General features: G+C 41.0%; 1 protein-coding gene across 5 annotated transcripts in view; it reads right to left on the bottom strand.

Moving 5' to 3' along the window:
• Window positions 1–13,447, bottom strand: part of hip1rb (huntingtin interacting protein 1 related b) — a 171,045-nt gene that overhangs the window by 78,453 nt on the left and 79,145 nt on the right. For all 5 annotated transcript variants that reach the window (XM_073065535.1, XM_073065536.1, XM_073065537.1 and 2 more), the window contains 3 exons: window positions 7,941–8,005; window positions 6,324–6,465; window positions 4,621–4,677 (listed from right to left, as the gene is read on the bottom strand). In XM_073065535.1, the coding sequence (XP_072921636.1) occupies window positions 4,621–4,677; window positions 6,324–6,465; window positions 7,941–8,005 (264 nt within the window). The remainder of the gene's footprint in view (window positions 1–4,620; window positions 4,678–6,323; window positions 6,466–7,940; window positions 8,006–13,447) is intronic.

Below are 13,447 nucleotides of genomic sequence, written 5' to 3' on the forward strand. Positions count from 1 at the left end.
CATTGGTGTTGCCGTACCAGTCAGTATACTCCCCACCCCCCCCCCATGTATAGAAGTTTGTCAAAGTTTTAAATGACATACTGAGTCTTCACAAACTAAGATGGCACCTGTGTACAACACTCCTTCGATCGACATCTTCTGGATAGATCATCAAACCATATATTTCTCTTCATTTTTGTCTTTTGCACTTGTTTTTTGTTCTTGAATGTGATTCTGGGACTGCTGGAGCCTGTGATTTGCAGTTTGGAGATCGTTTGGGGTTTTCAGCACTCTGCCGTCTCTGAGAGGCAGAGGCAGCCTGCAGGAACTTCATGGCAAGAAGGCTGCTGGACGAGGCTGACATTCCGTCCCATTTCGCTGATTAAGGCTTCCATTGTTCACCAATTAAAGCAACGAGGGAGATTGAAACTTCAAGGTGAATGTGGAAGGTCAGAGCTGGCTGCCTGCCTTTTAATCGCTGGGGGATTTGCTCTGCTACCAGAGAGAGGAGACTGCCTTTTTATCACTCAAACACGAGGAAATCTGCAGATGCTGTATATTCAAGGAACACACACAAAATGCTGGTGGAACGCAGCAGGCCAGGCAACATCTGTAGGAAAAAGTACAGTCGACATTTCGGGCTGAGACCCTTCGTCAGGACTAACTGAAAGAAGAGATAGTAAGAGATTTGAAAGTGGGAGGAGAACGGGGAGATCTGAAATGATAGGAGAAGACCGGAGGGGGAGGGATGAAGCTAAGAGCTGGAAAGGTGATTGACAAAAGTGATACAGAGCTGGAGAAGGGAGAGGATCATGGGACGGGAGGCCTGGGGAGAAAGAAAAGGGGAGGGGAGCACCAGAGGGAAATGGAGAGCAGGCAAGGAGTGATAGTGAGAGGGACAGAGAGGGAAAAAAGAGAAAAAGGGAATGAATGAATAAATAAGGGATGGGGTAAGAAGGGGAGGGGGGTATTAACAGAAGTTGGAAAAATCAATCATATCTCCATCTGTGTGTGTTGCCTTTTTATCACTGGTGGGATCGCTCACTGCCAGAGAGGGTCAGACTGGCTGCTGTGCCTGGAGAACGTTACCCAGGTTTTCTGCATTTTTGATAATGAACTTGAACTATGACTTTTTCTCAGTCTTATATTTTTTTATATTCTGTGTTTTTCACTCGATCTTTCTCGTTTTTTGTGTGGAGGGGAGGGGGATTTGGGGATCAAGGTGCCTGTTCCACTTTTGTTATGTTTTTTGTGTGGGGACGAGGGATCTAGGGGCTGATGATCGTGCTGCAATTCTTTTCTTTCTTGGCTTCATGGCTATCTTGAGAAGAAAAATTTCAGAGTTGCATACTTTGATAATGATTGAACCTTTGAAAGCAGAGGCACAAACGTGCCTTCTTTGTAATGGCACTTGCGTGCTGAAACCAGGACCGATCCTCTGAAATGCTGAGGAATTTAAACTTGCTGACCCTCTCCATCTCTGATCCCCTGGTGGACTGGCTCATGGACTTCCTGTTTCCTCCTCCTGTACTCAATAATCAGCTCCTTGGTCTTGCTGACATTGGGTGAGAGGTTGTTGTTGTGGTACCACTCAGCCACATTTTCAGTCTCCTTCCTACGTGCTGATTCATCACCACCTTCGATTCGGCCTACTGCAGTGACGTCATCAGTAAACTTAAATAAGGCATTGGAGCCAAGTTTAGCCTCACAGTCATAAGGATAAAGTGAGTAGAGCAGTGGGCTAAGCACACAGCTGTGCATCTGTGGACGACTGTGGAGATGTTGTTGCCAATTTGAACTCACTGGGGTCTACCAGCGAGGAAATTAACGATCCAGTTACACAAGGAAGTACTGAGGTCTAGGTCTTGGAGCTTATTGATTAGTTCTGAGGGGATAATAGCATTGAATACTGAGCTGTAGTCACTGAAGAGCATGATCACTGTCCAGGTGTCCCAGGGTTGAACAAAGAGCCCATTAAATTGCATCTGCTGTTGACCTATTGTGCTGCTATTCAAATTGGAGCAGATCTGCGTCACTTCTCAGGCAGGAGCTGATATGCTTCATCACAGTGGATGTAAGTGTTACTGGGCGATAGTCATTGAGGCAGGTTACCGTGTTCTTCTCGGGCACCAGTATAATTGAAGCCAGCTTGAAGCAAGTGGGTACTTTTTGAGACTTCTTGAGTGTTCACAATGGGACAAGGCTTAGATGAGGCCTTGGAAGTGGCTATGAAATGAATAAATTGTATATTTTTCTTCAACTTTGCACTTAAAGTTAAGTAAAATGATTTCACTCAAAAACCACATTGTGTCTCGATTGGAAATTAATCTCAAGGTAGTATATGGTAACATATACACACAGTACTTTGATAATAAATTTATAATTTTTGATAATAAATTACTTCCTTTCATATTTAATTTATAATATGTAAAACTTATAAATTCAATCAACAGTTTAACCTAAGCATCCACATCTAGAATCTCATTTCTACTTTTAATATCGACCCAAGGCCAAACAAAACAACTCCCAAATTCTGCAAAGGTTTAGAGTTTTCATCCATAAGATGATCGGATAATGCTTGCAATCATAAAAATGAACAGAGCAAGTTTGAGTAAACGGAACTCGTTAAGTCAGATCCAGCTTTCTGAATTACCTCATGCTTAGCTGAGTCATATCGGACAAGGTGGTTATGACTCATTTGCTGACCTAGAAGGATTGCTTGGCTGCTTAACCCCGGGTTGGGACGTCACTCTACACAATCAGGACAGCGCAGCAACACCCCTGCTTTCTGCCGTGGCTGAAGAGAGCTGGGCTATGCACATCGATCCTCACCTCAGCCTGCAGGTGTGCAGTAGAGAGCTCCCTGAAGCTGCGTCACTGTACGGTACAGAAACCGCACTGCGGCACACAGCCAGTCAAAACTGTCCAACGCATCACCGGGACCAGCCTATCTGCCTTCAAGAACAAATACAGAAAGGCGCCCGAAAAGGGCCAGGAACATCAAGAAGGATCCCACCCACCCTCCTCATGATCTGTATGTCCCACTCCCATCAGGGAGGAGGCTACATAGCACCCACACCAGGACCACCAGACTCAAAAATAGTTACCTGCCCCAAGCAGCAGGGCTGATCAACATCTCCACCCACTAACCCACTCCTCCACAACCCCAACCACCACTACTTTATCATTTCCTGTCAGTCACCTCATCTATTTATATTTATTGTGCTTTTAATGAGTTTTCCTTGTGCTGCAGTGGATCAGAAGTAACAATTATTTTGTTCTCCTTTACAGTTGTGTACTGGAAATGACATTAAACAATCTTAAATCATTGGAGGTGTTGGATTGACCTCAGCTACTGAACACTATGGAGATCGAGAAGGAATATTATACCAGGATTCCTGCTGAAAATGTACGAGGCTGCACTGAGGATCCGTCTTGTAATCCTAGAGCTGACTGTACGGCCAGCATTCAACATCAAATCATGCAAAATGGTTAGATAATTAGCCAAAGTGACCCGAGATCTTCAGTTAGTTCCTGGAGATTTCTAATAGAAAGGGCTTATGATAAAAGTCTTTGCATCCAGACTGTCAACCACTTTCATTGGTCAGAGAGTTTAGAACTAAACGTAACAATCTCAGGATACAAGGTCTGTCAAGGTGATGTCGGAAAAAGAATTTCTTCGCTCAGCTGCATTTTCTTTTCACACAGAGGGCTTTGGATTTGAATTTTCTTTTCTGAGGCTATTCATGCCTATTTTGTTGCTCCCCTTTGCGCCTTGCGGTGCATCGGGCGGCAACCTAGTCATTTCTTTAGTGTTTGTCTGTTTTTCACGAGCCCGAGTTGCTAGCTCAACTCCGCAAGGAGCTGGTCAGATTCGAACCCGGGAACACTCGCCTCGCAGTCTGGTGCAGATGCCACTACATCAACCAGCCAGCAATTCATGTCTGAGGTCAACATATTCTTTTCTAGACACTAAGTGAAGCAGGGGATGGAAAGAAAGAGCCAGAAAAGTCAAGCTGAAGTAGAAGGTAATACATAATCTTATTGAATGTTGCATCAAGCTCAACTAATGGAAAAAAAAGGATGTAAAACTGGTCAGTTAATGACCACACACTCCTCCCAATGTAAACTGTTTATGTAAGCCGGTCAGACAATAATTTAAAAACTCCTTCCTCCCAATGGAATGCACCCGTCATCTTGTTAGTTATACTTTCAACCCAGTAGTACCACGGAGAGCTAAACTTCTGGTGAAGAATACTTTACATGGGCAGCTTCCTTATAAAAAGCACACAAAAAAATCTATAATAAAAACAGAAAAGAAAAGACGGCATATACCACTTCAGAAGGCCGACGGAGTAATACTTGAGCAGCCCAGTCCGCTCAACTAAACATTTTTCATTGAAAACCTGCATTTTGTCTCGACCTCAGGTTTACTTCTACAGGGACCAACTATTAAAAATCCTCCCCCACCCCTCCACAATTAAAACTTACCACCACATTTTATAAACACTGCATGCCAAAATTTTTCATTAGAGATGATTTTTGTTGCAGATAGAAAAACTCAACAGAAAATACATTGATGTTGCTCAATTTTTAAAAAAATTATTATTAGAATATCATAAATTTCAAGATCCAACATACCCATAAATTTCCCATTTCACAGATGTTACTTTTATGCCTGGTGAAGTCCTGAAGAACCTGGAAATAAACAAAAACTGATTTTTGTGGTAATACTCTTTTTAATAGAAAAATGGAACCAACAAGATTACTAAATAAGACAAACATCATGAAAAAATGATCAATATTGATGTATTTAGAGGGATGAATCCTACACCCACACACACGAATGTTCAATACTCCACAGGGGACAAATATTCCATTCCTAAACTCAAGAAGTGCTGCAGATGCTGGAAATCCAAAGTAACGCACACAAAATGCTGGAGGAACTCAGCAGGCCAGGTAGCACCGATGGAAAAGAGTAAACAGTCAACATTTCACGCCAAGACTATTTCTCAGTCCTGATGAAAGGTCTCGGCCCGAAACATCGACTGTACTTTTCTCCACAGATGCTGCCTGGCCTGCTGAGATCCTGCAGCATTTGGTGTCTACTCCATTCCTAATGAGCCAAACAGTATTTATAATTCAGTTTTTAACGTGTGGTAAATCCCACTGGCTTTCAAAAAAAATCAAAGTGTGCAATTCTGGATAAACTGTAAATATTAGCAGTGTTGGTTATGGCAAATACATGTGCAGGTCTCTCAGTGCAAATATTCTGATGGAAAGTTCCTGACCTGAAACATTAACTCTGCTTCCCTCTGTAAAGATTCCGCCTCACCTGACGATGATTTTCAGACATTCATTTCTTTAATGATACTCCCCATGCTCTACAAGAAATGCCTCCAATGCACACGAAACACAAAACTAAACAAACTAGACAGAGGGACTTCGATATTAAGCAAGATCCACTGCTGCCTTACGTAGAACTTCTGAAAGCTGACATGGCAAGCTCCTCCTGAATGGAGAGGGTTGTATAACTTTGAAATTTTTTACGATCAAGGGCTCAGTCATTGATAATATTCTAGGCTGAGACGTATTTTATGGTTGCAAAATATGCATTTTATAAGGTTGTGTTTGCAACTACCAGTTACTCATGCAGCAATTACCGTATGAACGAATAAAAACAATAATTTAAAGTAGGAAGGATTTATATTGTAGGCTTATAAATTAATTGCAGTTTACATATTAGTAGGTATAACACCTTCAATGGCAAACCATTATGGACAAAGTGTCTGTTCTCATTCTAAACGTGTACAAACTCAATGGACTAAAAAAAAATTGTATTAAATTTAATAAACAAAAATAGAATTCGGTTCAGCTTTCTTAATTGATTCTTTAGTTGGGTAGGGCGATCTTGTGCTGACCAATTATTGAATACTTAGGGAACTTCAGGATATGAAGTTCTAGAAACAAAGTCATCAATTGGTGGAGCGACTTTAGGGGCCTTATGTACTTGTGTTATTGAAGGACTGTTATGTCCAGCCCTTGGGCGAGATGATAAACCAAGGCCCCTTTATTTTCAGTACTGCTTCAATGAAAAGCAGAGATTATTTATAAGCTTTTTAGGAAATATTCCTCTTTCATTCAACATCACAAAGATGATTGGGTCATTACCACTAAGCCTGCTAGGTGATGATTCCAGTTATTACAGCAGAGACTTTAAACTCTATGGAGCAATTTTTAAGAGCCACATTCAAAATGCATTATACACAAATATAAATTAATCGCATAGATTTAAGCTTTCTTTTATTATAGTCTCCTGAAGCAGCAGAGAAAAAAAAACTTACATTTGGATGTCCATCTCTCAAAACTTTGTGTAGAACATGGCAGAACTTCCAGCTCATGATGGAACTGCTAGATAATGGAAGACCAATGGCATAGGACCAGAAGGTAAATGCTCCCTTCTCATGGTGAGTTCCCAATATAATTCATTCAGCAGGAGTCAAGGAAATTCACAAATGGCTGAGTTAACTATGACCCTGCTCAGTCATTTACAAATAATATTCTGCCCATCCATAATGCAAGTTCCTGATCACAGGCACAATCACAAATCCTGTTTTCATTTACAGGGATTTTGGCAACATGGCATTTTCATTCCAATTACTCATCAGTTATTTTCAGCAGCTTAAGGTAGAATTAATTCTTCATGTAAGAGACATATTCAGGACCGTTCTAGTTTAAGCAAACACTACCATGTTAATTTGCATGTTAAAAGAATCTGCTCTTTGAAATTGGATGCAACCCAGCTCATCATATTGAAAACCCATTTGTCTGAACAGGCATGGCAGAATGGAATAAAAAATATTTCCACCGCTAATCATCAAAATTCATTAATAAATTAACCATCAGAAAATACATATTTCATAAAGTTGTATTTGTAACTACCTGTAACTCATGCAGCAATTGCCATATGAGCAAATGAATACTTTAAAGCAGTTGGCTTGTAAGTTAATAGCACATTACATATTAGCAAGTATAACACATTCAATGGCAAAGCATCATTGACAAAGTGTCTGTTCTCATTCTAAATGTGTACAAAATAGATTGAAAAAATATTGTATTGAATTTATTAAACAAAAATAGAATTTGGTTCAGTTTTCTTAATTGGTTCTTTATTTGGGTAGGACAATCTTGTGCTGATCAATTATAATGAAAATGATGGAAAAGCTCATCAAGAGCGGAGTCTGGGTGAATGATAAATATTGATGTATTCTATTTTTGTTAGTGCAAATGAGGGTTTTACTATTCTACATATCTCTGGGTAATTGTCATTCCCTTTGTGTTCCTCTTTCAGATTGACAAGCCAGACAAGTGTATAGCCACAAATGAAGAAAGGATGGCTGAGTAAAAACAAATCACAAAGAAACAGAGTTAACCTGCTTGAATTGAAGAGAAATGTTCATACATATAATGGAATGAATGTCACATTTCTTTTCACTTCAAGCGCAGTGTTCTAAAAATCCCATTATCTGTTTTAAAAGGTGTGTCACCCCACTATCTCAGGTTTACTTTTACCCTTTTGACCAGTCAGCTAGGAACGGACGGTGCAGAAAGTGGAAAGGGCACACTGATGTAAGGTGTGGAGCTGGAGAACTCTGTTCGTGCACATCAGAGGAATGTTTTCCAATCATCATCAACAGAACATCTGCAGATGCAGGAAATCCAAAGCAACACACGCAGGAACACTGCAGACCAGGCTGCATCTACGGAAACGTTTCGGACCAAGACCCTCCACGGGAAAGTTTTGCTCTTCACCTCATGGTGATCAAACAGAAGTTTTAATACCCAGAGCATTGAATTATTCGTTTGACAGGGATAAACGAAGAGTGTGACTTTATCAAGTCCAGTTAAAGTACTCAGTTTCATTGGCTTTACCTGTACTCTTACTTTTAAAAGAAAGGATACTGCGTGCATGCTTTTCTTTGACAGGTACCTCCTGGCTGTTTATAGCTTTACTGATACTGGCAGCCTAGGAAAGAGAGGAAAAGATAACAATTGTCAGCAGGATCTAAACACTGACATCAGCAAAATGCTGGCAGACTGTTTGATGCCATGGGAACTAAAGGTCAGCTAGGAACCGTATACTTCTACTGATTGTGAATTGATAGAAGCAGCTTCTTTAGTAGCTTCCTCTCCACAGCATAATTAATTGTTCAGTAAATGTTATCACCATTTACAATTAATGCCAACAATAACAAAGGTTATTATATTCTACTCCTTTGATCTGTGCACTTTATGTCTGAAAGTACCACCCTTAGCACCAGCAGGTAACAAAATTGCAGTCGGCCCTCCTTATCCGCGAGGGATTGGTTCCAGGACCCCCCCCCCCCCCCACGGATACCGAAAAACGCAGATGCTCAAATCCTTTATTTAACCTGTCTCAGTGCGGTGGACATTAGGACATTAGGACCTAGCGGAACCCCAGACCTTATTTAACCTGTCTCAGTGAGGTGGTCATTAGGACCTAGCGGAACCCCAGACCTTATTTAACCTGTCTCAGTGCAGTGGACATTAGGACCCAGCAGCGCTGCTCTGATTCCAGAGTGTTTCTGTTCACGAAAATAATCACGATCATGATTAAAAATAAAGTTGAAGTAATAAAGCGATCGGAAAGAGGTGAAACACCATCGGTCATTGGGAAACCATTAGGATACAGTCAGTATTTTAATGGAATATGTGAAAGGCCCTGCCCCGATGAAAGCTACAATTATTACTAAGCAACGTAGTGGTTTAATTATTGAAATACATACATTTCTTAAGTGTCTTATATGCATAGAAAGGTAAAATAGATACTATATATTCAGACAAATGTTTGACTAACTGATGCTAAATAATACCGGATGTACCCGTTCAACTTCAAATCTGACTTAAAGACGGACTCAGGAACGGAACTTGTTCATAACCCAGGGACTGCCTGTACTTTAAAATCATCTCTAGATTACTTATAATACCTAAAACTAAGTAAATGCTATGTAAATAGTTGTTATACTGTATTGTTTAGGGAATAAAGACAAGAAAAAATAGTCTGTACATGCTCAAACAATGAGTGTTGGAGAGAGAACTTCTGGGTTTTCCTGATCCGCGGTTGGTTGAATCCGCACATACGGAACCAGCGGATAAGGAGGCCGACTATATACAACACACACCACCGAATATATTGTTCAGCACCTCTTGTGGGATAAGTAAAACCCATATCTCGAAGGAAACATCCGATTGCGATATCTAAAACATTGTCTTGGCACAATGCCACTCCCCATTCTTGATCTCAGAGACAGAACACACCAGCTCAAGCAGATTATTAGCAGGAAAGTTCCCTCTTCCCCTCGATTCTCTTCACTTTTAAAAGAGGAAATAAATGATCGTCACTTTAGGTGAGCCAACAAATTCTCCTTCGTTGCTCAGATCCAAGGGCACAATAGAAAGGATGCCCACAGACAAGATGCAATATATATTGTGGATGCAAGGGGAAATTATAGGATTCCAGCCTATGAAATAATCACACAGTCAACTGGAAAGGAGAAAATCAGCCTGAAAGTTCCTCACAAAGACAAGGACAAAGTACCGGTAAGTGATGATACGCATCTGATCTCCAACTCTAACTTGCATCCAATTTTTGGGAACAACTTACGTAACCAGCTAATGAGAGTCTAGATATTAGTTTCAGCACTTAAGGTTATATCTCCTAGCAGTGGAACAGATGGGCTGTGTGTAGTTAGCTGGCTATACTCAAAAACTCCCAAACTAGTAACTTTACAACCATGGAACCTGACTACAAATACCAGTCAACGCCACGATTTGGGAAGTAGAGCACTGACTTATACTGAAAAAGGCACACTCTACGATTGTGGCCACAGGTGTTATAAACATTTTTATTCAGTCATTTGCAACCATTACAAAAACTATACTTTTAAAAGTTTGTCACAGGTAATTCAGTTACACATTACATATTACATTGCATATTTGTTTTACAGCTAAGGAATAAATCCGTGAAGGTTCCTGAAAATGTAATTTATGTTGGGTTATTTATTAAACAAGGATGAATATTCCAACAATTCCTGCAATAAAACAGTAATTAGATTCATTGCAAGGCATTTTGGGACATCTCAAGGTCTTCTTGTGCAAGAGCATTAAAAAAATTAATATTCATGCACCACATTAATATTAATATTTTTAATACCCTGGCACAAGAACACTTGTTCTGACATCCTACGGCTACAGTCCATGGATATAGAACACATGTTACATTTAAAAGATTTTCAAAGATTAAAACATTGAGCAATATTTAATGGTTCTGAACACCTAAAAAGATTTAGAGCCTGGTACTGTGAGAATATGGAAGCTAGACTCTCATTCAAAGGAGTGATTGCGCAAGTTGAATGTAAAATTTCTGTGACTAGCCCTCTGAATGCAACTGAAGGGAGCTGTGCTAATTCAACTGAACTCGCCAGGTAACGAAACAGCAAGGACTGAAGGCAGCAGACTCATTGGCACCATCTGTTTAGAGACAATCTCCAGGACCATCATGTATCAACTGGCCAGTAAAGCTCAGCCACCTATTATTTACAGTATCTTTCATAACCTGCCATGCATAATGTACATCAATGGTAACTGCATGAATGCTAAAGATGTACGTAAACTTTTTTTAGTAACTATGTTCTTATAAAAAGTTATTCCAATGCCAATTTGACCCAAAGTTTCTTTTGGTGAGCTACTAAAAAAAATTTCATTTTGCAAAATTTAATAGAATTAACATATATAACCAACATGTACTGACACTGGAGAGGGTTCAAAGAGTTCACGAAAATGATTCCAGGATTGAACAGCTTGGATGAAGAGCGTTCGATGGCTCTGTGCTTGTACTCACTGGAATGCAGAAGAATGACGAGTGACCTCATTGAAACCTCTCGGGTGTTGAAAGGCCCCAACGGAGTGGATGTGGAGAGGACGTTTCCTATGGTGGGGGAGAGTTGCGGAAAAGAGAACACTGCCTCTTTATAAGATGGAGGTGTCGAGGAATTTCTTTAGCCGGAGAGTGCAACTTGTTGCCACAGGCGGCTGTGGAGGCCGAGTCATTGGATATATTAAAGGCAGAGGCTGATAGATTTTTGATTAGTCAAGGCATGAAGGGGTAGGGAGAGAAGGCAGGAGATTGGGGCTGACAGTGAAAATGGATCAGCCGTGATGAAATGGCATTGTAGACTCCATGGGCCGAATGGCCTCATTCTGCTCCTACATCTTATGGTCTTGAACTTTTACAAACATGCAGATTGACTCCTCGAGTTGTCAGAGGAAGTGGCTGAGACAGGTAGGTTAACAACATTTAAAAAGGTACTTGGCTGGTACAGTATGGATAGGAAGGTTTATGGGGATATGGGTCTCATGCTGGAAAATACAACTAGCTTAGCTGGGAATCTTGGTCGGCAAATAGTTGAGCCAAACAGCCCATTTCTGTGCGGTATGATCCCGTGGCTCAGAAGCTCAACCTTCCACAGAGTCATGGGAGAAAAGGCATCGTACTTGTTCAAAAACGTCAATTGAATTAAAATTCTGAGGTCCTGAGCAAGGAAATCAAATGGAACCAGTAACCACACGTCCGATTCTCAGAAATTAGTTATTCTGATGCCTAACAGCGCTGACAAATTACTCTATCTTCAGAAGCACAATCTGCTCACATGGATCACGCCAAAGGATATCCTTCCACATGAATCATACGTACAGAGCGTATGCAACGTATCGTAATCTGACAGAAAGAAACAGACAGGAAAGCTTTCTACAATGCAAAGATGCAAGTTCTAAACCCACAGCTGGCTCTGGATCACCTGGAACTCTGCAATTACTTTCCAGAATAAAGTTCAGAATCAGGATCAGGTTTAGGACAAACGTTTGTTGTTTTTTGCAGAGGGACTATGCAATATATATTAAAAATATAAATTACAATAAGCAATAAATATAAAAAATAAATTAGAGGCAAACAGAGGGTAAAATAGTGAGATAGTGCTCATGGGTTAGGCATTGTCCATTCAGAAATCTGATGGCAGAGGGGTAGAAACTGTTCTTAACATGTTGAGTGCATGTCTTCAGGCTCCTGTATCTCCTCTCTGATAGTAGCAATGAGAAGAGAGCATGTTCTAGCTGATGGGTTCCTTAATGATGGATGCTGCCTTTTTGAAACTTTGCCTTTTGAAGATGTCCTGATGTTGGGCAGGCTAGTGCCCATGACAGATCTGTCCGAGCTTGCAACCCTCTCCAGTCTTTTTTCCAATTCTGTGCAGTAGCCCCTCAAAACGATGCAACCGTAGAGAATGCACTCCGCGGTACATTTGCAGAAATTTGCTAGTCTTTGGTGACATACCAGATCTCCTCAAATGAAGCAAAGCCTCGGGCACACTTCCTTCATGATTGCATCAACATCAGTCCTCTGAGATGCTGAGCCCAGGAACTCAGAACTGCTCCCCTTTCCTCTGCTGATCCTTCGATGAGGACCAATGTTCCCTCTAAGGTCTTTTGCCACGAGCACACAAAGGAATTTAAGCTGCACACAAAAGGTTGTCACCCTCTATCTCGCTGGCAGGTTAAGTATGTTTCACAATCGTACACAATCAGATTTCCTTTTCCGGTTTCTGATGCGGACAGTGTTGACAACGTGGAGTTTGCAATGACCTGTCTGCAGGTTTTAGAACTGACTTACTTATACTGTTTTTATTGAAGAAATTATTCGGCACGCACCTATTGTTGTCACTGGGCAAAAAGAAAATCGCACAGAACAAGATCTTTGCGCACACTGGTCATTACAAGTTAGAAGGAACATTGATGAGGACTGGTGAGAGTTCTCCCAACTTCCCATTCCTGAAGTCCACAGTCAGTTTCTTGGTCTTACTGGCATTGAGTCCAAGGCTGTTGATGTGACACCACTCAACTAGCTAATCTATCTCACTCCTGTACGTTTCTGTCACCATCTGAGATTCTACCGACAACGATTGTGTCATCAGCAATTTTATAGTTGTCATTTGAGCAGTACAGTAAAGGGTTTAAAGAGAGTAAAGCAGTGGACTAAGCATGCATCCTTGAGGTGTGCCAGTGTTTATTGCCAGCAAGGGAGAGATGTTACTTCCGATCCACACTGACTACGGTCTCCCGATGAGGAAGTCCAGGATCCAGAGGGAGGTACAGAGGCCCAAGTTTTGAAGTATGCTTATTGCTCTGAGGAAATGATGGTGTTGAACGGAGCTGCAATCAATAGACAGTCGCCTGATGTAGGTATCTCTGTTGTCCAAGGCCGAGCGGAGCGGCAGTGAGATTGCCAAGTTATAGATATTGAAATAATTGATCATCACGCAGTCTTCATATCATGGCAACGTGAGGCACCATTGATGCACCTGAGAGTTTCCAAGTCTGATTTAAAAGCCATTGT

The sequence above is a fragment of the Hemitrygon akajei genome, chromosome 14, assembly GCF_048418815.1.
Source record: "Hemitrygon akajei chromosome 14, sHemAka1.3, whole genome shotgun sequence".
Lineage (NCBI taxonomy): Eukaryota > Metazoa > Chordata > Chondrichthyes > Myliobatiformes > Dasyatidae > Hemitrygon > Hemitrygon akajei.